The sequence below is a fragment of the Hippoglossus stenolepis genome, chromosome 3, assembly GCF_022539355.2.
Source record: "Hippoglossus stenolepis isolate QCI-W04-F060 chromosome 3, HSTE1.2, whole genome shotgun sequence".
Taxonomy (NCBI): Eukaryota; Metazoa; Chordata; class Actinopteri; order Pleuronectiformes; family Pleuronectidae; genus Hippoglossus; species Hippoglossus stenolepis.
The window spans coordinates 10,825,784-10,849,681 of NC_061485.1; the positions used below are offsets into that span (position 1 = coordinate 10,825,784).

The 23,898-nt window shown below is 42.6% G+C and overlaps 3 protein-coding genes across 8 annotated transcripts; 1 reads left to right on the forward strand and 2 right to left on the reverse strand.

Annotated features, from left to right (window-relative positions):
* Positions 1-7: 7 nt before the first annotated feature.
* tespa1 (thymocyte expressed, positive selection associated 1) lies at positions 8-7,748 on the reverse strand. 4 transcript variants are annotated; one of them, XM_035153283.2, is made up of 12 exons: positions 7,443-7,748; positions 6,360-6,513; positions 6,014-6,056; positions 5,078-5,106; positions 4,678-4,731; positions 4,023-4,062; positions 3,617-3,667; positions 3,332-3,424; positions 2,502-2,710; positions 1,276-2,363; positions 749-836; positions 8-311 (listed from the first exon to the last, which is right to left on the reverse strand). In XM_035153283.2, the coding sequence occupies exons 2-12, from the start codon at positions 6,502-6,504 to the stop codon at positions 220-222; spliced, it is 1,932 nt and encodes a 643-aa protein (XP_035009174.2). In that variant the 5' UTR covers positions 6,505-6,513; positions 7,443-7,748; the 3' UTR covers positions 8-219. The 4 variants fall into 4 exon arrangements, with proteins under 4 accessions (XP_035009174.2, XP_035009175.2, XP_035009173.2 ...); XM_035153284.2 differs by having other exon boundaries at positions 3,332-3,421; positions 6,360-6,570; XM_035153282.2 differs by having other exon boundaries at positions 6,360-6,570.
* Positions 7,749-10,528: 2,780 nt separating this feature from the next.
* sp1 (sp1 transcription factor) lies at positions 10,529-18,905 on the forward strand. Of its 3 annotated transcripts, none has more exons than XM_035153279.2 (6): positions 10,529-10,657; positions 11,300-11,373; positions 12,551-13,940; positions 15,113-15,254; positions 15,410-15,603; positions 16,920-18,905. In XM_035153279.2, exons 1-6 carry the CDS (start codon positions 10,651-10,653, stop codon positions 17,225-17,227), a joined length of 2,115 nt encoding a protein of 704 aa, XP_035009170.1. In that variant the 5' UTR covers positions 10,529-10,650; the 3' UTR covers positions 17,228-18,905. The 3 variants fall into 3 exon arrangements, with proteins under 3 accessions (XP_035009170.1, XP_035009171.1, XP_035009172.1); XM_035153280.2 differs by having other exon boundaries at positions 15,413-15,603; XM_035153281.2 differs by having other exon boundaries at positions 10,574-10,657; positions 12,527-13,940.
* A 45-nt stretch (positions 18,906-18,950) lies between these two features.
* LOC118105461 (cell division cycle-associated protein 7) lies at positions 18,951-23,145 on the reverse strand. The gene is made up of 9 exons (XM_035153289.2): positions 23,041-23,145; positions 22,882-22,962; positions 21,861-22,226; positions 21,403-21,498; positions 21,169-21,321; positions 20,762-20,905; positions 20,385-20,534; positions 19,392-19,528; positions 18,951-19,119 (listed from the first exon to the last, which is right to left on the reverse strand). The coding sequence occupies exons 1-9, from the start codon at positions 23,041-23,043 to the stop codon at positions 19,074-19,076; spliced, it is 1,176 nt and encodes a 391-aa protein (XP_035009180.1). The 5' UTR covers positions 23,044-23,145; the 3' UTR covers positions 18,951-19,073.
* Positions 23,146-23,898: the final 753 nt, after the last annotated feature.

Below are 23,898 nucleotides of genomic sequence, written 5' to 3' on the forward strand. Positions count from 1 at the left end.
GACAGTCTTTCATTGACTTCATGTTTATTCATTTACAGTAATTGTATTGAGGATGAGCGCTGGGAAAAACCTTTTGATAAACTCGATTTCTTCAGTGTAGATCCTCTGAAAGTTTCACATGGGACCAAGTCATTTGGACGCACAAGTCACGAGTCGTGCAAACTCAAATCCTCCGTGCAAATGTGTGAAGATTGAATGATGGAGTTCCGTGTCTTTGTGTCATCTGGCATGTCGGTCCGATGAGGGACTGACTTCTTCGTCCGCGTAGCCGCTGCTGTCTGACTGCACGCTGTCACCCCGGACCACTTCACCTGGACGAGGACACAAACACAGTCAGCCAACAACTCCGTGCACCGTCCGCCACTGCACAGACGGAGCTACACTCCCACCTGAATGGAGGCACGTTCATGCTCAAACACATTTTTCTACATATATCTGTCTGAAATATTTAACTCTTCTTGTCACGTGAGAACCAAAAGTGAAATGTTCAAGTTTATCAGGAAGTTTCATGCAGAAATGTGTTTGTGCATTTCTACAAACAACCACGTGCTTTGACAAAGGGCTGCACAGTGGCTGTTGAGGCGCAAACCGACCACATGCGTTACTTCCCTTCAATACAGGGTCAGTATTAATTGCGCAGCAGATTGTTGGATGATAAGGCATGTTCCTGTAAATCCTGACCACAGTGTACCAAGGCAACATGTAAAAAATGTTCCTCAAACACAAATAAAACATGAATATACTGTACCTTTGTACTGGCCTTGCGTGCACACTGGTGAGTTTGTAGTTCTTGTAGTATTTGACTGTCCAAACTCTTCCTCCCCTGCACTGTGCACCTATTGACACGAAGCGTACATTGTTCACTGTTAGTCTGATTTGACTATTGAGGAGTTAGATATTAATGTCAAGCAGATCTAAATGGAGCTGAACAACGTGAACATTCAGATCAGGGGGCAGATCCTTAACATTTTTAACGTTGGACGTTTTTCAACATTTTCACAGTTTTTCTGGGGAATAATTTATGGATCTTGATTTTTTTTAAATCAGGCAAATATAGGGCAACTGATGAGTGTGTGAAATTGGGTGCAGCTGGTTTGGATTTAAGGCGACTGTTGGGACTTGGCGGAGGTGTGTGCTCGACTAGTTCCTTTTCTAAAATGAAAGATTAACGGTCTATCTGATGAATAACAGGATGTTAGTTTTGTTTACATGTCAGAATGTTGTGAGCCCATTGTGAGATTTGTCCTCGGTAATGTGAGTGTTACAGCACCGTACCTCCTCCAGCTCAAACGAGTTAACCTGTTTCACGTTATTGGAGACTTTCCTCAGGCCCTGATGAGTCGGAGGATTCAGGTACCGGGTCTTCCCGCCTTCTAACGACCCCTCACGCGTCTGGACAGGCGGGACATTTGAAGCATGACAGGAATGTGGTGCACTGGAGGAGGAGGGACCATCCCCCTCCCAGCCGGTCACATTGATGCAGTAATTTGTATGGCAGTCATTGGGGGCCAGGACAGGAAGTGAGCTGGATGCTCCCACCGGTCTGACCCCTCCAGAAGACGTAACGTCCCCTGTGTAGGATGAGTCCTCACCAGGAACAGATATAGGGGCTTGTATGTTGGGTTCATGTGCTTTATCAGTGCCTTCTGTCCCAGTGTTTGTTTTCGGACAGCGTGTGTGTTGACAGCAGAAGGGTGCCGAGTCGATCTCGACTATCTGCGGGCAGATTAGATCATGTGTAACCATGGCAACCTGCTCTGCCGGAGGGGAAAGACCCTGATGATCAGTTTCTCCTGATAATGTGGCAAGAGATGTTTTTATATTCAGTGTCTTTCTTTCATCATCTGCTGGTTGGACGACGTTCTCATCAGCATCAAAATGATCTGTTTGTTTACTGCTTGTCTCCTTATGATGGATTTTATTTCCAATGTCTGTGTCAATTTGTCCACTGCTACAGGATCTATCATCATCTATGAGCCCAATATCCACAGATGAACTACTCCTGTTATATTCCCCCATATCCAGTTTCTTGGTCGCCTCCGTCTTCACTTTAACAAGGACCAGATCCACAACGTCAGGGAGGCTGGACCTTTTCCTGGGTGACGGCTGCGGAGAGGTGGAGACTGAGCCTCGAGGGGAGCCCGTGTAGAGGCACATCTTGGAGACGGTGTCCTTCAGCCTCTCCACCGGAGAGCGCGGCTCACTGCGAACGCTGTTCCTGAAGCGGTCGATCTTCTCCATGGGAGACGAGAGGCATAACTCCGGTGGGACCAGTTTCTGGAGAGGGGTGCGGGACACGTGGGAGTAGAGGGAGTAAAAGGCGTTGGCCGTCGCTGTGAGCGTTTGGACTTGTCTGAAACGACCTGGGGAAAGAAAACAATACACATCTCATTTGCTATATCCCGGAATTATGTCGTCTTGTCACACATACCATAAACACGTATCAATAAGTCCACAAAGATGACCTATGGCAGAGTGATTGTATAAATCCACAGTCTTACTAGCAAGAGTGATGCTGGGGTCCTCCTCTCGTATCCGCCGCAGCTGTGCGTCCAGGAAGAGGCGGAAGCTGATGCCCTGAGCTTGAGACGGGAAGGTGAAGAAACGAGGAGGGATGCGCACCGGGGCCTGTGGCTCATCGTTGCCAAAACCCAACTCGTACAGCGTCTCCTCTGCATCTTCCGAATACATATTCAGGACCTCAGATACACTGATGTATGTATGAGAGAAAGGGGGAGTAAATGTTTTGTTCAAGCATGTAGAGCATTAATAAAATAAAGCTGCAAGGTGCTTTACATAACTAGAATGGCCCTCAGTAGAGCATATACCTCCACAGTTCCCTGAAATTCAATCAAGCTGTGCCAAATTTTCGCACATTCACAGATATCAGTTCCCTAAATGTGCCTAGTTGTTTTCATCAAGATCCATTATTTATTCCCTGGGAAACCGTGAAAATGCTGAAAAAGACATTATATTGCAATGTTAAAGAAAGTGAAAAGATGTTCCTGGATTTGCCCCAAAATATTATGAGTTCTTCCCTGACACATACAACATCCTTCCACCAAGTGTCATGGAAATCCGTTCAGTTATTTTTGTGTAATCTTGCTTAAAATCCAACCAACCAACTAACAAGTGGACATAACGTTTCTGGGGTAATATTGAAAGCACGGGAATAAGATTAAAAAATGTTATTCAGGTAAAAGCCAAAAATGTTAAAGAGGAAAAGTGATTTGTAAAATTGGGGACTCGTCTCGCAGGTCGTTCAACAGCCTGGTTCTCAGCCTGCTGACCTTTCAGAATAAAGAGGCCTTTGAAAGTGTTGCGGTCTCACCTTGATGTCGTTTTACAGGTGTAGGAGGAGGAGGGACAGCTGGAGGCCATACTGTGCCCCAAGGGAAATGACGGCAGACATAGTCCACCTCTGCTGCGGGCAAGAAATGTGAAAAGTTACATCACATAAATGATTTAACACATTATGGAATTATAATGCAAAATCTGTAGCCATGGCAGGTACAAGACCTCACTGTAGTTTTTAATTCATTTCCAATGTGAAAATAGAAAAAAACCTATAAAAAGATTTGGATATCAGTTCAGCTTCATGATCCTGGTGACAGACCTGCTGGTGAGTCTGCCTCGTCGATGTTTCGTGGACGGATGCTGGGCGGGACTTCTCGGTCATAGTGAGAAAAAGAAGAAAGATAACAACAGTTCATTTCTATGAAAATTGACCGTATTTCACACTAGCATTAACTGACAAATGAGTGTCACGTCCTTCACACTTCTTCAGTAGAAACAGCCTCAGTGAGCAGGGGGTGTAACTCAACTAAAAACAGCAGTGAAGAGACTCGTTCATACGCTGAAGCATTAGAAACATCAACACTTCATTTATCACGTTTATATATCACACATAATGAACTGTGTTAAAAACTACAGAATGGCATCCGTCAATATATCGATCAAAGTAACATGGATTATTATTAACTAATATTCACTAATTCAGTAACATTACAGATGCTACTCACCCAGCTTCACATGGAATTTTCCCACCGTTTAACTCAGAGGCTGAAACCCAGAGTAAAAGAGGAATATGTTGATATGCATCTGTGTGCACGGTTCATTTGCAAACCCCTCAAATATGTGCCTGGCTGTGTGTGATGGGTGGGCTAATCTAAAATAAACAAAACTCAAGATATCTTTAGGTTAAAGGCACAATGAAATTAAAATAAAGCATTTTACGCTTCTATACCTCGCCGTTACACACAAATATATCCACCTTAACCTGACGACAAATACAGAGCGTTTCCCTACTATGGCCTCAAGTGTGTAGTGTGTAGCAACATGTTATATTAAAAAACAGAAATTAGAAGATTAGATACAATTTTGAGGCATTTATAAATAAAATATAAAACTTTCTACCTAAACTTTTCTCTAAAAATCTCCTCCTATGCCTCTGGGAAGAACAGGAACACCGTGCAGCACCTGACATTTCTGTTAGATAAAACACCTGATGTGTGTCTTTGTGTGCGTCAACTTTTACGAACTCCACAAACAAAAGCTCGAGCAGAGAATAGAAACCATTCATGACACTCGCCTAATTTTGCTCTATGAACATTTCCTGCTTTGTTAGTTCCCTGTGAGAGAGTTTGAGTGCGTGTGTGCGTGCGTGTGTGCACTTACCATCAGCACCAAGACTGAGGTCATCATCACAGTTGTTGGCTTTGACCATAGACTCTAAAGAGAGGACAAGGAAGCCATTGAGTTCTAGTAATTAGGTAAACACTTCATGTAACTAAGTACATTTACTCATACTGTACTGTGTAAGTATAGATTTGAGGCACTTGAGTGACTTATTCTAAATTGCTTTTTACTCCGACTTGTACTTCATAGGCTTTACACACAAAAACGTACAATGAGCTTGTGAAAGATGGTTGCGCTGTTATTGCATTAATAGACTGTTGTAGTTTAAACTACTAAACTGATTCAATTTCATGATTAAAATAACAGATTTTATAATTTTAAGTACAACACAAATCCGAAAAAATGTGTGTGTAAATGCTTTATTTCAGGTCATTCTCACCAAGGCTCAGCTGGCGGGGGTTGTTTGACCTGTAACACACACACACACACACACACACACACACACACACACACACACACACACACACACACACACACACACACATTAGTGATACCAGTCTATCTATACAGTCCATGCTTCAGAGAATCCCTCAGACCTACTTTCTCCAAGCTGCTGAAGTCTGTCAACTTCCTCTTGTAGCAATGTTCACCACCAAGCAGAACTATGGTGAACACCTTCCAACCAATCTGCTCCTTTTCATGCTGAGTTATCGGACGCAGCAACCATCACACCCCTCGTTTCACTGCAGTGCCTCAGCCATTCAGTTGCTGAACACACTGTATATGGTTTCCCTCACTGATTGGCTTCCTTTTCAACAATGGATATGAGATACATAACCTCCTTCCTTCAGGCAGTTTCACAACATGAAAAAATGACTGTTATTTCCCCTTGTTATTTAATTGTTTTACTCTAAAAATAACTAGAATTGCTTGAAAAGGTCAAAGGTCAAAGGGCGCAGGCTGGGTGATTTCTACGGTGAAACAGTCTCAGGCCTGAACGACTGAAATGTTTGAGACGTTTGCATCTGAATCCTGAGAGTAACGTCAGCAGCAGCTTAACAACCTGCCTGTGTGACCGCTTTGCTAGTTCAGGTAAATCAGCTCGGAAGGTTTTATTGAGAGATACAAGAAGCGTATATATTTTTTCCAGTGGAACCGTTAAAACGCGTCATCACATCAACAACAAACACCGTGGCTACAGAACATGTGACCTCAGAGAGTTTCCAGTCTACGTCTGCTGTTGTTTGTTACACCAGTTTCCAGCGACTCTGACCTTCAGAGGCTGCGAGAGTCTGACGTCAACAAATTGAACCTAACGTTCATTTTACACAAAAGAAGACAGAAAAAAACAACACAGCAGAGCGAAGTCACTCACCCACAACCCTGCAGCCAGTCCTCGATCTTTCCTGTGAAGCATCCTGTGGAAATCAGACACGTATCTTAGCTTCATGACTAGCTTCATCCTCATTCGCACATAACTGCAGGTGCTTTTCGTCTGTTTAACCATTACTAAAGGTTATGATAACTTTGGACATAAAAGTGGGACATCTGAATGCGTTTAGGTAATCCAGTAAATTGTATAAATGTATATTTATTATATCTGTAATAGGAGAAATTAGATTGTTGATAGACTGGTCAAACATTTGGCCAATTAAACATTTGAAACCTAAACTGTAAGATTTGTGATTGGATCCCTGACGCACTCCGGAGTTGGTACTTGCCATCAGAGAAGACGTCGTCATCTGTGATGGACGCCGATGGGAGGCTGCACAGCCGCCTCCCGGGGTCCGGCTCCTCCAGAGTGGACCGCCGTCGGCTGCTGTTGATCCAGGCTCGCCGCCTCACTGTGGAGGACGGGCTCTCCATCGCCTCCGTCTACAGACAGCAGGGGGACATGGAGGGACTGAAGCTACAGAGGCACAAGGGCCCGGCCTGAGAATAAACACAGACAATAGTTCGTCACAATATAAAAGGCAATAGAAAAGACAATATAATTGTTACACTGACATCCATTGAAGTTGGATTATTACTAGTGAACTGTGTTTCCTGATAAACTTTATTATTTTAAATATTAATGTCATTCTGTTCCATGGACCAGCAGTTTCAAAACATGACTAAACAACTAATAAAACACAATAAAACTAGTCATACAGACATGTTACAATGGAAGGCCTTCACCAACAGAGTTCTATTGAATCACCAGATGTCACTAACCATAATATAAACCTACATTTATGTCTATTTATCATTTTATGTGTGAAAAATAAAGAGAATATTGTGTATAAAACGGACTAAACTGTTTATAGAGGTGAATGCCTAACAGAGTATACGGCAGTGTAACATAAAACAAGATATATACAGTAGTGGCTGGACGATGTGAATTGAAAAGACAGACTTCACATACACAGCGTGACAGATACGTTCATTTGAATACAATTCTTGCTAAGGATAAATATAACATCATTTTAAATATCATTTTAATATCTCAGGGAAAGTCCTGAGCACTGCAATACACAAGTGCAACTGTAGTATGGCACAGTGGCTACTTATGAATAGAAAGGATATATAATTAATGATCTATTGAAGTTATGATTGTCAAGAGGATTGAATTAAACAATTCCCGGATTAAAAGGATGTTGTGCAGTTTTCGTTAGATTATTAAAGACTTCCATTATTCTAATCCAAATGAGAAATAAAAAGATGTTGTATTAACTGCAGATGAAGGTTTCAGGTGAATAAAGTTGTGTTCGGATGTTGTCCTCTGAAAATCTAAACAACAGTTGACAGAGGAAAAGCAGCTTTACCTTCAGTGGCGCGGGTTTCACTTGTGTGCTGGTGCCTCTGGTTTCCTGTTGCAGCAGGTTCAGTTGGCTTGTGTGAAACTTTGCTGCAGCTTTCAGCAAAACCTCGCGAAACTCTCTCAACCCGCATCCAGGGGCTGATGCACGATGAAGAGTTCACGCCACAAGTTGCTCTGAAGCCAGGCGCAGCTTCACGAGCGGTGGAATCCTCGCAGTTCGGCGGGTCGTCATCGCAGGGAGGCGCAGCTCGAGCAGCAGCGGACTGAAGTGAAGGAAGTGGCTCCTCATGTCATCTCAACTGTTTCTGTGCGTGGGTCGAGGCTGCGACACATCCTGCATGGACTGAAACACCCAACGGCTAATGTCAGCAGATAATAACAATAACAATCACAATAATAATATCAATATTAAAATCAATATTTGTATATATAGTTTTTTTCTTATGTGTAGTACTTATTGTGTTTTTATGTTTACTGTTCATTGTATGCACCTATATACCAAGGCAAATTCCAGGTAGGTGTAAACCTACTTGGCCATAAATACTTTCTGATTCTGATTCTGATAATAATAATAATTTCTATACCAGAACTGTATTCACCTGCAGTATTTTAAGTGAGTGCAATTAAGCGTAAAACAATGTCACATGACTCGTACTGCTGTCTATTCATGAGGGACAAAATGAATAGTATAAATAAATACAGAAATAAAAAAAGATACAGAAATAAATACAGTTTGTGATGAGAGAGGCTATATCGGCATTTCTACTTTTATTTATTTATTCATACTTGACAGTAATTTTTCTATATGAAGCAGGGCTCGTGAATGCTTTCCATAAAATAATCCAGTTCTGACTTGTGAAAACATAAAGTTTGCGGTCTTCAAATGGAGGACAAATCAGCAGAGTTTGGGGAAAGTCAAAGTTCTTTACACAAATGTCATTTTCTATAAACAACCCCTGGTTCCCCCTGTGTTTAAACAAGCTTTCAAACAAGCTTTCAAAAAATATCTCAAATGTTCACAACTATATATAGTAATTTTTCAGTCTCTTCGCGAGTATACAGGCACTGAGATTCCAGATGTTCCACTTGTGTGTTCAATTTTGTGTTTCCTTTGTGTGTGTGTGTGTGTGTGTGTGTGTGTGTGTGTGTGTGTGTGTGTGTTTGTTGTTGTTGCCAACGGCTCAGTCTTTTTAGTATTGTGTTGATGTCATCATGATTTATGATACGCCATATTGTTTGTTATATATATGAATTTGGATTAAAAAAGAAAGAAAACCGCAGGGCAATAGCTTTCCTGAGGAGGTTTTACTGTAATTATGAGCAATTATACTTTCGATTACATTAATATTACACAGCCTGCAGTGACATTATCAATGCAGGACTTTTTCTAACATTGTAACACTGTTACTTAACTTAGAAAGCCCAGTATTACAAATGACAAATTACAAAATACCCATTTGCTTTAAGGATCATGACAAACTACATATATCACAATCTTCTGATACTAGTCCTTTGAATCCGATAAGCACAATAAAAAGAAACATACAGTATATAAATAAATGTGTGTTACAACATATACTACACTGAGATCTATGCCCTGTGTAAAGAATCCACCTGTGTAATGGCTCTGACTGTGCAGGGGTGAGATATAAGAGGTGGAGCACACACCGATTTGAGATTCTTTTATCACACTGGTGACACACACACACACACACACAGTTGGGTGGATGCAGGCCTGGGGGAGGATGGATGGACTCCACCCTCCGTCCTGTTTACATGGACACATGTGCTGCTCCACTGACAGCCCCCTCGCACTTCCCGTTAATCAGAAGCCCTCCCACATCAGAGACATTTTCTCCTCCCAGCGCGGCCGCAGCCAGTGTGTGAGTGTGATGGGGTCCCTGCTCCTCCACCCGGGCTCCCTCCTCCCGCCTCCTCGCTGTTTCCCAACCCACAGGGCGCCACCAGGGAGTGGCCACCGGCCACGGAGGCAAGACTTGAAAACCCCGCACGCCTTCCTCCTTCCTCAGCCCCGCGAGCCGAGCAGGGATCGAGCCCGCGGATCGTGTCCCCGCTGGAGGATGAGACAACACCACAGATGGATCGAGAGCTACGATCACCGTGAAAGTGGACACATGGACACATGGCGTCTTAAAGGCGGAAAACAGATAACCCAACGTCAATCATACTCAGAACTACAACCTAGCCTGCTTAGTCCCGCCCCGCTCTCCGCCTTTGGCCCAATCACATTGGCTGGTAGATAGTCGTCGGCAGAAACAGCCTTTTCTATTGGAGGAGAGCAGCAATCCTTCACAAGTAGCTCCCAGAGGGATGCGTTTGTTTTAGTGACGGGGACAGTGCGGTGTCACAGGCATCAGGCGCCAAAGGTTTATAATGATGAGTTCAAATATAACACAATGTGCCATCTTTTAACAGCCTTGTAAAATTGAATGTAATATGGTTTACTTATCTGCCTGTTGGATAGTGTGACTTGCATTGAAGTTTGATTTTACTTTTGAACCAAATATGCTGAAGTCTAATCGTCAACATGAGAAAAAAATTATCAACTCTTATGACAATTGAATACTTTTACTTCTAAGGATTGTTTTTGACTGTTGGACAAAACAGGACATTTGAGGAAATCATTATAATCAGTTCATTCTAATAATTTAAATGCCCACTATGATTCATTTACAATCTATTTTGATTAGATTGTTTTTCAAATTTCAGAATAATCAGAATAATTACACGACTTTAACTTTAGAGTCTGACACGTCACTTCTGCCAGTTTCTTGTATTAATGTCAACGTGAATTGTTTAGAAATATTAAAAAACAAAATTAATTTAGTTTTATTCTCTTAAGTGTGAATGTAAAGCAAGTTCTTTCTATTTTTAACTTATGACCTAATTCACTGCATCCTCACATAATTACAATATTAAACTTAATCGGCTGGTGAGGAATATTAGATGTGGTTGAAACTTAGTGGATGATTGGTTATTCATTTGTAAATCTTATACTATCAACGTTCACAGTGTTATTTGAATGAAATACACAGCTTCGTGCGGTGCGGAGTTGGCGGGCTGCGCGGGTGCATAAATCGCACGCGCCGTGTTTGTCTCCTTCATAGCGGGCGGTCAGTCAAGTTAGTGTGAAGTTGCGAAAAGTTGTCAACCCGAGAAAAGCGCAGAGAAACTCCTCCCGTCTTCAAATTATGAGCAGTAAGTGAACTTTTAAAAGTCGGCGCCGCGTTGCGAACCAACCGATAACTTTACACTTCGAGGACAAATCAAAGTTCAGCGCGTTAACTTTCTCCCACTGTCGTAATTACGACGTTTTTTCACGTTCTCTAGCTAGCGTCCGAAGCAGTTTGAAAGTACCAGCTACTTATCTGCTAATTGTCGGTGCTTAGCCAACAACATGTAGTGAAGCAGGCTAACGTCAACCTAACTTCTGCTGCGAGGTGACACGGCCTGTTCACACCGCAGTTTAACTTCGTCTAATTTCCTCCAGCTAGCTGAGTACGTGCATTTAATGGCGCAGGTGAAACTCTTTAGCTAGTACTTAGCACTTTTCTCCAGTGCTACTTGTTGTGGTGACTTCACGCTAGCTTAGCTTAACAGGCTAGCTGGCCCTACGAGCACTTGTGGCATGGATTTCCTTGCGGGATTTCTGCGCGTTAACTACACGGAAGTTCGGTTGATTCACGGGGGCCGACCATGCTAGTGCTGTGTGTGTATGTATGTGTGTGTGTGTGTGGGGGGGTGTTTCCCCTTCCTTGATGCAACATTAACTCGGTGTCACGGTCTGTTAGTTCAGATCCACTTCGCTGAGGACTGATCTCACAAACTCTTCTTCCGCAGATCAGCAGCAGGGTGAAATGGCCGCTGTGGGGAGCGGTGGAGGCTTCAGTCAAAAGCGAAACACAAACTCTCAAGTAGGTCCACTGCTCTCGTTTGTTGTGCTTTCTTTTTTTAAATTTTATTATAGCCAAATCAGATGGTCCGTGTTGTGATCCTCCCCTGGTCATACTCACTCTCGACCCGCTATGTATTGCTGTTCGATGGGGCTCTAAGTCATCTGGGATCGGGTTGTTGATTTTTCTCGCCGGAGCACATGTCACCGGGGTGGGGAATGGGCAGGTAAATTTCGCCCACACGGGGTGTTCCCGTCAAACCCCGGCACGGAGCGTGCGGCTCGCTCGGCCCATTTGGCTGGCTTTGGAGGGGGTGGCTAGCGGAGTGTGTCAGTTTATAGGGCAAAAATAAAGTGTGGGAGGGAGATGGGTGGGTTTGGGGGGAGGGGAAGCCGAGCCCGCCGCTGCTCCGGGGAAAAATGCGGTCCCTCCCTCCCCATGCTCTCCCACCCTGCCGCCCCCTGGACTTCACTCACCAGCCCCGCTCACTGTGAATGAATGACCCGATGAAAATAGTGGCTTTATTGTTATTGATAACATTATTACTAATAGGATCCGGGAGCTTCGCATTATTACACACAACATATCACATGGCTTGCATTTTCCAAATTAATGGAGTTTGTCATTATCTAATTTTTTTACAACCTCTCAACTCAAAACAACTAAATTCCCTAAAACCCTCTTATGTCTTCTCCTGGTTTCAGTTTCATTCATGTCTACGTTACTGTAACTGTCCTTACTTTTTATTTTTTTCATAAATTGTCTTATCTGGTCTTATTTAGCCCAGTTATATTTGATTTAGTAGTTTATGTTGCTTATGTTTCATAGATAATAGTTAACACGTCTATATTAGTATCTTTATATTCGTTAGTATACAAATTTGAACCCCTTTGGTAAGTGTAAACCAGAATATGAGTGAATTATTATGAGTGCCATTTATACATATGGTTCCAACTACAGTATTTGGACTTTGTCCAGAGTTGATGAATGAAGTACACAGCATGAGTCAGGGTCTGGGTCAGACACATTCACAACAACAGGAAAAAATGTCGGTGTCTGGAAGAGAGAACATGGCATATAAATCTCTGCTGCTGAAATCACATGCTTTTTTTTCTGCCCGGTTTCTGCCCTAATCACCTAAAGTAAAGTAACATTGTATTTTTTTTTATATTAGCTTTTCCTTTCATTTATTGTCTAGGACTCACAGCAGCCGTCTCCGCTGGCCTTGTTGGCAGCCACATGCAGTCGAATTGACACCCCAGGAGAGAACGATTCGCCCACAGACCACCAACAACAAAACCAGCAGCAACAGCTGGACCTCAACCAGGGTGTTTTCACCTCCAGTGCCAACGGCTGGCAGGTTGTCCCTCTCAGTGTGCAAACATCCTCAGGCACCAACACGGTCACCGACACTCAAGTAGTGATGACCGATTGCAAGAGCAGACAGGTGCTGTCACCATCAGTGGCTGCTGTATGCACTCAGGGACAGCAGCTGCAGCAGCCACAGCAATATGTACTTGCTCAGGCTCCATCAATGCAGGGTCAGCAGTTGCTCACCACCATATCTGGTGTGATGCCCAACATCCAGTACCAAGTTATTCCCCAGTTTCAGACTGCAGATGGCCAGGCCCTGCAGTTTGCACATGCTCAGCAGGACTCAGGAGTATCTGCAGGTGGACATGGGCAACAGTTTCAGATAGTGTCCTCTCCCAATGGCCAGCAGATCATAACCACATCCAACAGAGGTGGAGCAGCAGGAAACATTATAACAATGCCCAGTCTCCTACAGGGAGCCATCCCCATACAAAATATTAGTCTAGGTAATGGCGTGTTACAAAACCAGCCCCAGTTTCTGGCAAATATGCCTTTGTCACTGAATGGAAACATCACTTTGTTGCCTGTCAGTACTGGAGCAAGTGGTACAGGGGGGGATGCTAATGGGGATACAGGGGGAAGCCAGCTTGTACAGCAGCAGTCGCAACAGCCCGTGTCTACCAACAGTAGTGTAGGTTACATGACAAGTGCGTCTACTGTCACCGCACAGTCTTATGGAATGACTCAAACACACAACAGCAATGGAGTCGTGACGGGGACGTACCAGCATAACACAGCATCTCTGGGTGTCCCGATACAACCAGACAACAGAGATGGGCAGCAGCCACAGCAGATCCTTCTCCAGCCTCAGCATGTTCTCCAAGGTGGAACTCAACTCCAGACCATCCAGGCTGGTGCTGTCACAACAGCAGGCGGTCAGGTATTTGCTGCTCCGACGCTCAGCCAGGAAGGGCTTCAAAATCTTCAAATTATGCCAAACACAGGCCCCATCCTCCTGCGCACCGTGGGCCCAAACGGCCAGGTGAGCTGGCAGACCATTCAGATCCAGAGTCCAGCCGGAGCACAGATCACACTGGCCCCAATGCAGTCTCTCCCTCAGCTTGGTCACACTCAGGGAGGTGGTGCAGGAGGGGTGTCCGTCAACACAGTGCAGATCCCAGGCATCCAGACCATAAATCTCAACACACTCGGAGGCTCTGGGCTGCAGATGCACCAGCTGCAGGGTGTTCCCATCACAATCGCCAGCTCAGCAGGTCAGTCAACCAGGAATAATCGATACTTGGTGTAAAAATTAAAAATGATATTAAACATTTTCAAAATGTTTGCATAATATTTTTGGATCAAAATAACAGGCTGAGATCAATCTTCAATTGTTGTCAGTTTTTCTTATTTTAGACAAGCGGGTTTGGTTCATCTATTGAAGTACACAGTATGTACAGCATTAGACTAATGTGTCAGTTGGGCTGAGTAAAATATATTAAGTAGTCTTTCCTTGACGGGTTTTTCCCCCCAATAAGCTATCTTGAATCTCTAGTTTGGATCTCTTAGCTCTTTGTGTGAACTATTTGTGTTCAAGATACTGGTTCAACCGGCTCAGCTGGTCTGGACTTTCCCTAAGTTTTTCATTGCACTGCATGTGTCTGTGTGCATGTTTGAATGTTTTTTTTCTTTACTTGGCCTCTTCAGATGTTGGTCACAGTACAGTTCTGAGTAAAGTAAAGCCAACACTCCTCCCTTGTCTTTTAGAAACCTTTATCAGGTCCAAACCCTTCTTAATTCATTGGCAGTTCCTCCCATCATATTTCTAGTCAACTCTTTGTGAAATACTAAATTTTGTGAGGAATGGTTTGACTGAAGTACGAACTGCTAAGAAACTAACATTTACTCAAGCACAGTATTTCAAGTCCTGAGGGCTCAGGCTATCTTCAATTTGACTGTATATTCATGTATTACTAAAATTCAAATAGTACATCTTACCAGTACTTATGCTGGTAGTCATACTTGTCAAACCTTTATGAACACCTTGGAGTATTGTTCAATTTACTCTTTAGCAATGTTGAACAAATATACCAATACCCTATAATGAGTAAATGTCTGAAATTAATTAGCCAAATTCCTGACTGTTGTTACTGGTAATAACTTAGTGACACTGATCCTTAAGTTGCGAACATCAGGCAAAGTACAGTTGAGGCTAGGAAACGTTTAGTTATGCCACTAACAAAAGGTCACTAATTAAAGGTCTAGCATTTGAGTGTTTTCACATTTTAATAGGTTCTTAAATACTAGCAAGCTGTGGTCTGGATCTTCCTTGTGGAACGCTAGATGAACGTGTTTTGAACATTATAAATAAAACGTGTATAAACCTTAAATATTGTCAGACCATTGTGGTAATTATCTTGCACTTTGATATTCCCTATCACTGTAGGAGAGCAGGCGTTACAGGCGGGTGGAGACAGTTTGGATGATAGCACAGCTATGGATGATGAGGATATAAGTCCTCAACCTCAAGGACGACGTAACAGAAGGGAAGCCTGTACCTGCCCCTTCTGCAAGGATGGAGAAGGAAGGTATGTCAGAGAACCATATTATGAATGCGTGTTGTTATTTGATATTATTCACCAGAAAAATGCAGCATGTTCATTTCACCTGATTTAATTGCAGATGGCTTCATCACAGAGAAAGATCAGTCTCTAACTTTGATGTATGATTTTTTTACACCAAGCAGGGACCCAACTAAAAAGAAGCAGCACATTTGTCACATCAGTGGCTGCGGGAAGATCTACGGCAAGACGTCCCACCTGAGGGCCCACCTCCGCTGGCACACAGGAGAACGACCATTCGTCTGCGGCTGGTCTTTCTGCGGCAAACGATTCACACGTTCAGATGAGCTTCAGCGTCACAAGAGAACACACACAGGTACGATGAGGATTTTATTTATTTATAATGTATTTTTAAATAGGTCCAGTGTTGTGCAACTGTCATTGCTTACTGGGACAGTTGTATAGAGTAGAGCTATTATTGGTGTAAGTAACACCTACAAGTAGGGTTGGGTATTGTTGGGTCATCTGATACCGGTGCTAAATTGATACCTTTTAAAGGTTAAGTGTGAAGTTTTGTGACATCTAGTGGTGAAGTTGAACACCCCTCACCTCACCCTCCCCTTCCAAACATGAAAGAGAACCTATGGTAGCCTTCAGTTGGCATAAATCCTCAAAAGGTGTTTAGTTTGTCCAGTTGGGACTACTGTTGAAAAACATGGTGGCCTCCCAAAGTAAACATAAAGTATTTATGTTCAATTTCTGCCAAAAGATCCCTTTCACCTAAATCTTACACACTGAACCTTTTTTAAAAGGTTACAGGTGCGTAAACAGTGACAGAACCAATATTTATTTCCAAAATAATGGTTGGCGATAAGAACAGCGTTTGTTTTTTGTTCAGGCAAATTGTAGTTTGAAACAGTTTAAACTACATAAATTTTAAATATATAAATAAGTGCTAAACTATTACCAAATTCACATAATAAATAAAACTTAACCCATCTACTATAATTGAACACTGACACTCGTCATGAGTTGTCTCCCCACTGCCAGGGCCGCCCACACTGCTGGCTGATGTGCTCGGCATGGGGTCATGCAAACAATCAAACATGGAGCATCCCTTCTCTTTGCACATATATCCTGTGTGTCGCCAGGTGCTTCATTAAGTTTGTAGAGTTTGTCCCTTTTTATATGAAATAGTTTTCAAACATTTGCTGCAAGTCCCCGTGGCGGGGCTCTTTCACGTGAATTACAGCCACACTTTCAACCATTTAGCTTTAGGCCTTTTTGTTGTTGTGTCGACTCGAGTTTGAGGTAGCTACTAGCTAATTGTAGGGCTAACGTTATGTGCCATATATATATATATAGTCTTTTCCTGCTGGAGTTAAATGTAATGTTATCTAGACATGTGCGGTGTTGCCTGTAAGTTACAGTGTCAGTACAGAACTTGGGCTCTGAGATGAGGCACTGAAATATGCGTCTTTGCACCAGTGCCAGTTTTCAGTACCCAACCCTTCCTATGAATTTCTTGCATAATCACTCTTGCATAATGTTAATTGTTTTCAAGTGCAGCGCAGTAAACTACTTCTTCATTAATGGAACATTTTAAACAGTGTAACACCTGGTCTGTCACAGTCTGAGCAAATGCTAGCTACTGTTATTTTACACTGACTTTTGTTACTCACTCTTTTTCAGGTGAGAAAAAGTTTATGTGCCCGGAGTGTCCCAAACGCTTCATGCGCAGCGATCACCTCTCAAAGCACATCAAGACCCATTTGAACAAGAAAGCAGTCGTCGCCACCACCAGCAACACCTCGCTCTCAGCAGACGCCGGTTCCCCTGCAGCAGGAACAGAAGCCGGCTCCGGAGCAGTGTCGGCAAACGACCAGCACACCATTGTCACCATGGAAACCTTATCTGCAGAGAGCATAGCTCGATTGGCCAGCAGTGGAATCAACATGATGCAGGTGGACCTCCACCAGATCAATGGCAACAGCTTCTAATGGCGGTGGAGGAGCAGGACGATGGCCTCGAAGATGATGATGCTTTCAGACACTTGGGGTTGAAAAGGGCACATCTGACTGTTCATGCAAATCCTTTCAAAGGCTTCTGATGCAACACAACAGACACTATTTAAAAAAACTGAGGCAGGAACGTGTTTCCATCATGTGGTTAGAAACCAGTCGCATTTAAGGGTCAGAGGTCGATGAGATGAATTGAAATGTTAGCCCTACACTAACATTTGTCCCATGCAAAGAGCCAATCCAACTCGATCGTGGGATTGGAATAAAACAACACAGACCAGCACATTTGATGTTGAATCGGTAGCAAGTATTATTCTCTCTCTACAAGCTTCTTCAGGAGAGATGACACTACTAAGCCACATTCTCACACTTGTGTCCTGGGCTGTGAGATTCACCACTTGCCTCTCTTCACCTCAGGTGTTTGCTGCGCTCTCAAACTGGGCTGCTACACCTCAGGCAGATTGGCCCTCATCAGCCCATAACGCTTAATGCTTCCCTTCCCCTTAAAACAGAGATTTTAATGATCTAGAGCAGGGAATATTTGCTTGTCAGATTTCATTTTTTTGGGAGAGCTGGATGTGTTCGCAAACCAGCCAGCCCAGTACCATAGGAATAATACGCCCAGTGTTTCAGGGTGGATGTTGAGTAGAAGGTGGGAACACTTGGTCACGACCAGGTCAGAGCCAGAAGCACGTGTGAGGACGTGGATGTGTCAGTGCACAGAAATCCTGAGTAACTCTTAAACCTCTTGTGTAGGTACACAAATTTAAGCCATCATGCCCTGATATGTTTATCATGGCAAAAACATTTGGATTTTTTTTATGTGTACATATATATAAATATATAATTTTTTTTTTTGTTTTTGGTATTGTAAAGGCTGCAAAACTCAATAGCATAGGTTGGATCATCTTACATGATTGCAAGAGAATGCCTTTCAGTTGTATGAACCTCATGCACAATCAATCTTAATCTTATGTTATTACTTTTATATATATATATTTGTGTAGATGAAATGTGTTAACTTGAGAGCCTTTCTGTCATAGAATGATGTGTTCTATACAGTCCAGATCTTCCCAGTACTTCTCTTTTTTTTCTGTGGTCTACTCATCATCCGAGACATGTCAGTGTCTGTATTGTTTCTGTGAATAACAATTTCTTGTTTAGGGATTTCTGGTCATAGTTAAGTATTTTGTAGTCATGTCCAGACAGCATAAACATTGTTAAGCTCAAAACCAAAGGTTCATACGCGTTTTATAAAAAGGAAAAACTAGGAAATCTTTCTTTGGTCCACAAACACTCTAATAATTTTTACTTGTGGTATGCATGTTGAAGTTGTGGAACTGGAAAAGATCCAGCTTGAGGCAAACCTCGGACACATCCCTTTTGTTGTTGTTCAAATAAATAAGTTGCAAAATATATTAAGGTGACCAATTGGTTGCATCATCTTTTCCGTTTCTTGCTTCAAGATTCTGCTTGATTTGACTTAACAAATTTGTAACTTTTATAGACTGTTTAAAACTATCCCTTGAAATCAACTATGTTCATCAGACAAGTGCTCTTACTTCTTTTGTTGCCCCGTTTTAAATAAGGGATTTTATATTGTGTGTATACAACTACTGCAAATGCCTGCTGGATTAAAATTATGAATTTATTTTGATTCATTGCTATGTCATTTGTCAGATTGAGACCAGTTGGCAATCAGTTCACCAAAATATACTTTATTTGTTTGAAAACACATGTCTTTGTTTTGCTAGAACTTAGACAAAGACTCAAAACTACACGAAGATAAAAAACATTTGAACAGTTGATCCATGTTGTGTAAAAATCACGTCTCCACGTCGTCATCCTCACTCTTCAGTTTGCTGCGGAGGCTGTAAGAGAGATAACAAATGTCAGATGTTTTGTCAGGTTCTAAAACTTCAGCAGTGTTAAAACCAAGCTTCTGATACAGCTCATTATAAAGTCCAATCCCAGGAGTGAAAGAGTATGACAGCACTACAACATCCTTTCTGCAAGGACGTAGTGGTCAAACTTCGTTACACCTGGACATATTACATATTTTAAATAGCAGGGATTCAGATTCCACGTTCCTGTTGCAATCAGAACACCTTACATGATCAATTAAAGTCGCGCAGGACTCTACCTGCTGAGGTAGGAGTGGACGTTAGAGAAGCCGTGATATTGAGCGAGTGGGAACAGGATGCCTGTCGGGCAGCGACCGTCACGCTGACGGCAGAAGCTGCAGTTGCAAATACCTCGACAGGGGGGGCACTTCCACTCCTGAAAAGAAATGACCAAATGGTTAAATTTAGAGTTTCTGTAGAGGTCACCAAATCAATACAGAAAAAAGGTCATTCTATACAAAGAAAAGTAAAATTTACACGTCTTAGTACTTCCCATCTGTACGACAGACCTGGACCCATGTGTAGATTACTGAGTCTGTATGGAGTGAATTTCTTGTTTGAAAGTTATAGACCTCATTTAAAAAGTCATCAAATACAAAACTACCTCAAAGAGACACACAATGACCACAAGGAGTTGCACAGTGACCATAAAAGACAACTTTCAGTTTGGGTGTTTCTCCAGGAACCGTGCCAAGACGCAGTAGGTGGCGGTAATGAACCTTGAAGAAGAAGAGGGGTTTCTTATATAGGATTGGTGAAGGGGACTTGTATCATAATCCATTCATTCACAGACAGAAGTGTTGGATGATTTACCAATTAAAAATCCGTGTAGTATTTGTAAATTTAAAGGGTTGTGAGAATCCTCGCTTCTGTCTTAACTTATCTTACTGCCAACAGATAAAAGATATTCACGACATTTGTTAATAAAATTGAAGTTTTTAATACATTCTAAGGCCTTTTTTAAAGAAAACTGAATTTAGTAACTTCATTTGCTGACTAAGTCTGGATCCCATAAGACCCAAGTCTCAAACTGCACGAATAGAGGAAGTGTACTGAGGACATCATTACGTGTTTTTATCTGACCTTTAAATAAAATCATCTGTACCCTGATCCCCGAAAATCCCTCCACATCACTTTTTTAATGAACTGTGAAAATCTTCACACGTATTAACTGTAAATACAAAAACAACGAGTGCATCTGCACGTGCGTGCTGGTGTATGAGCAGCCTGACCGGATCCAGCAGCGCCTTCCTGACGTCCTCTCCGTATCTGTTCCTCAGGCACGGCCCACAGAACTGACCATGGATCCCCCGGCAGCCTTCATTACGACAACACGTCTTGGTGTCAATGGTTTTCTGACGGCACTGATGACACGTGGAGCCCTGAAAACACAAAGAGAGACGTCAGCAACAGAGGTGGTGGACGGGTGCTGCTACAGACTCGTCGTCCTCTAAATATTCTGTGTCACAGGAGGAGGAACAGGACTGTCTGGCTTCAGTAAGGGAGAGTCAGTGCCACCGAGCAGCTGCCACAGGGATTTACCTTACCCTTAAATTAACAGATCACTACAACATATCACACTGCAGGTGGAGTGTGACCATGAACTCACTGAGACGCTGTTGTAAACTTTCTCGGTCATGTTGTCTGCGACCAGCAGGAGCTCGTCCTCTGTGATGTCGTCCACAGGACGGATAAGATGAGGTTTGGACTGGCTGGGCCGCGGGGTGCCACGCCGCTGTGGGGCTCGACGAACCTGCGAAAATACAATCAACACATTGATACAAACATGAACGACCTTAGTCTCGTTACTCATCCCACGGTTTTTGTGGTTCGTACTTCCCAGTTTTCAGAGATCAGCTTTCAAAGCACATGAACGCCCTTGAAAATAAAAAAAGAGTAATTTTTATTGTTGTATCTTAAATAAACCTGTCTAAATTTTGGACACAAAGCGGTGTAGGGGTTCCCTATCCTCCAAACAAGATTTGTACCTGGTCCTTGATAAATGACAGAACTGACCTCCAGCAGCTCCTCCTCCAAGCTGAGCTCAAGTTCTTCCTCCTTAGGGGCTGAAGAATCCTCCTTCCCCCCCATCGAGCGGGTCTGTCTGCGGGACGCCCGATCCGGGTTCCTCCTGGACTCCGGTGCAGCTGCACCAGAGCGTGGTGGGCGCTGCGGGGAAGGTCCGATAAGAATCACTCGAGTACATTGACTATGAAGAGAAAGAAAATGATCTGACCTGATTCCACTCACAGAGCTTCTCTCTTTTGTCTTCTGCTTGCCGACTTGTTTTGTCAGAAACCCTCCGACCCCTGGCATTTTGTGCAGGTCTGCCATTAGCTGGGCCAGCTGTCAGAAAACATCAACAGCATCAAAGACACGACAGAGGACAAACAACACGAGTCACTAGAAGCAGTCTTTACATATTCATGTGATAATAAGATTCATTTTATGTCAAAAGGTTCAAATGCAAGTGAACTCATGAACCACAGGCGATATATACAACTCATCGTCTTTTTCCCATATTGTCAAGTCAAATCTTAAGTCACTCAAGTCAAAGTGACAGAAACAATACGTTCTCAAGCAAAAGGACTGAGTGAGTAATAGTTGTGTTCAAGGGAAGTAGTTTAGAAATACACTGTGTTGGTCAGATCCATCTGACATCTTCCAGATACTGCAGTACTGTGTGTAGTTCTGTGTTTGTGGTTCACCATTGCTTTGTTGGCCTTGATGTTCTGCTCTCTCTTCGCCAGGAAAACATCCAACACTTCTTCTCCTGAATCACATCCAGCCTCCTCAGTCTTCGGCCAAGCCACTGCCGTCTCTTCATCTTCGAATTTAACACGTCTCTTCTTCCACGCTGGACCGGTTCTTCCTGCCCTCTTCTTCTTCCCCCTTTTTTCTTCCTCTTCTTCTGCCTCCTCCTCATCATCATCAGCATCAGCATCATCCGTGGTCTTCTGGGTGGAGGGAGTGGAGCGGAGGGCCACCCTCAGCCTGAAGGCAGGTGGTTTGGATGTGGCTTTCTGCTTCTCGGGTGAAAGGTTAAGCTGGGCTTCATCTTCAATACTTAGATTCTGGAGGATAAAAATAGTGGTTGTTACTTTAGCTTGGGCAATAAAACAATATTAGTAATTAGTGCAAAACAACAAAGTTTCGGTATATATATATCAAAGTTTTCATTATGAGGAGGTATAACAAATATTGGATCTAACTCAGATTTGTAAATTGTTTGGCTGTTGTCATTCTCTGCTCATGAGAAGAGTTTAAAACCACAACTTTCACTCAGGAGATTTAAACAAAAAGAAATATTAATGTGACATTTATCAATATTGACTGATAGAATGTTATCCTGGGAAATCAGAGAAAATGTCACAAAAAGAAGAGTTCCATGTCACGTTAAAGACAGATTCCAAAAAACAAACATTCCTGAATCCACACCAACATTTAGTGGGTTCTTCTCTGACCCCATAAAATAAATCCTTCATTTTTTTGCAGAATCTTTGCTTAAAAACAAACAAAGAAACCTTTGACAGAGTTGAAAACAAACTCCCCCAGTTGCATTCCAGTGACTGGACGAGGAAGCTGAAGTGCAGAATTCTTCATTTTGGTCTTTTATCATAACACAACGACACTTAACGTCCATTTAACTTGAACACAAGTGTCATTGTTGCATTGTTGTTGGATCTGGGGACTCGAGGGGCCGCGACTGACGCCAAAAAACCAACGTACCTTGAGTTCAGTGTCAGAGAAGCCATGAAATGTCCCCTCGCTGTCTGAGTCTTCCACAAAGACAGCAGGTAAGACTCCTGCCTGAGGACACATGTCAACAAGCTGGAGTTAGCATCTCTGCACTGGAACATTTGTAGCCTGATAAATAAAATACTTTACCATTTTATTCCAGGCTGACGTGGACAGGCGCTAACTTTGAATTTTGGCCCCGCCCACACGCAGGTACCGGTCCAATTAATCTGATTGAAAAGTGCACGCGCTTGTTTTGTGCGTCAGGGAAAACGCATCAGCCCGCGTCGGTATAAACTCCGCCCTCCAGGGCCGAGCTGAATCATTTAACAGGATGTGAAAGCACAAAGTAAAACGTGTTTTATTTTTTAAATGTTGAATTTTCAGGTTAATTTGGGAAACACGTGGATTGAAGAGTGTGTTATTATCACCAGGAATAATAAGAAAAGTTTGGGCCTAAGATTTAGTCATCTATGAGACTTTAGAAATTATGTTTATTTTAATTCAATTATATATTATATTATATTTACTGTAACCCTTTAGGACGATTTTTTTTATTGTTACCACATGAGTTTATTAAAGCACAAGTGCAGTTGAGGCTGATGCTGGTCATGTCAATATTGAGCATAAAACCAAGGTACAACTTTTGACCTGATGATGGCGCTAGAATTAAAGTCGAGGGATCACAAAGGTCTGTAGGTATCAGCTTCAGCTTCTGGAAAATATATACTTGGTGATCCATTCATCTGCTCATATGACCAACATTTTGATTTGCATTTGAAATATTCTTAAAATTCTACTCGGTAAAATAAAATATTGACTTACTATTTCACAACTTTGACTAAACATCTTTTTTTCATGTAAAATTTTATAAATATGACTCAATTAGTTGTAATTCAAAGTGATAACACTGATTTAGTATCTCTTGACTGTCAATTTAGCTTAGTTTTTACTTGGTTAACCAAAATTATGAGATTGGCCGCCTAACTTTAATTTACCTTAGATGTT

What these genes read in the sequence shown, in the direction of transcription:
- tespa1 (XM_035153283.2), bottom strand. Translation starts at nt 6,504, where the DNA reads ATGGAGAGCCCGTCCTCCACAGTGAGGCGGCGAGCCTGGATCAACAGC. An exon ending in AAAATTCCATGTGAAGCTGG is followed by an intron (nt 3,668 to 4,022) that starts GTGAGTAGCATC and finishes ATGACCGAGAAG; the next exon opens with TCCCGCCCAGCATCCGTCCA. An exon ending in ACCTGTAAAACGACATCAAG is followed by an intron (nt 2,711 to 3,331) that starts GTGAGACCGCAA and finishes TACATACATCAG; the next exon opens with TGTATCTGAGGTCCTGAATA.
- sp1 (XM_035153279.2), top strand. An exon ending in AGCGAAACACAAACTCTCAA is followed by an intron (nt 11,374 to 12,550) that starts GTAGGTCCACTG and finishes TTTATTGTCTAG; the next exon opens with GACTCACAGCAGCCGTCTCC. An exon ending in TCACAAGAGAACACACACAG is followed by an intron (nt 15,604 to 16,919) that starts GTACGATGAGGA and finishes ACTCTTTTTCAG; the next exon opens with GTGAGAAAAAGTTTATGTGC.
- LOC118105461 (XM_035153289.2), bottom strand. An exon ending in TGGAGGAGGAGCTGCTGGAG is followed by an intron (nt 20,906 to 21,168) that starts GTCAGTTCTGTC and finishes GTATTTTCGCAG; the next exon opens with GTTCGTCGAGCCCCACAGCG. An exon ending in GTCCACTCCTACCTCAGCAG is followed by an intron (nt 19,120 to 19,391) that starts GTAGAGTCCTGC and finishes TCTCTCTTACAG; the next exon opens with CCTCCGCAGCAAACTGAAGA.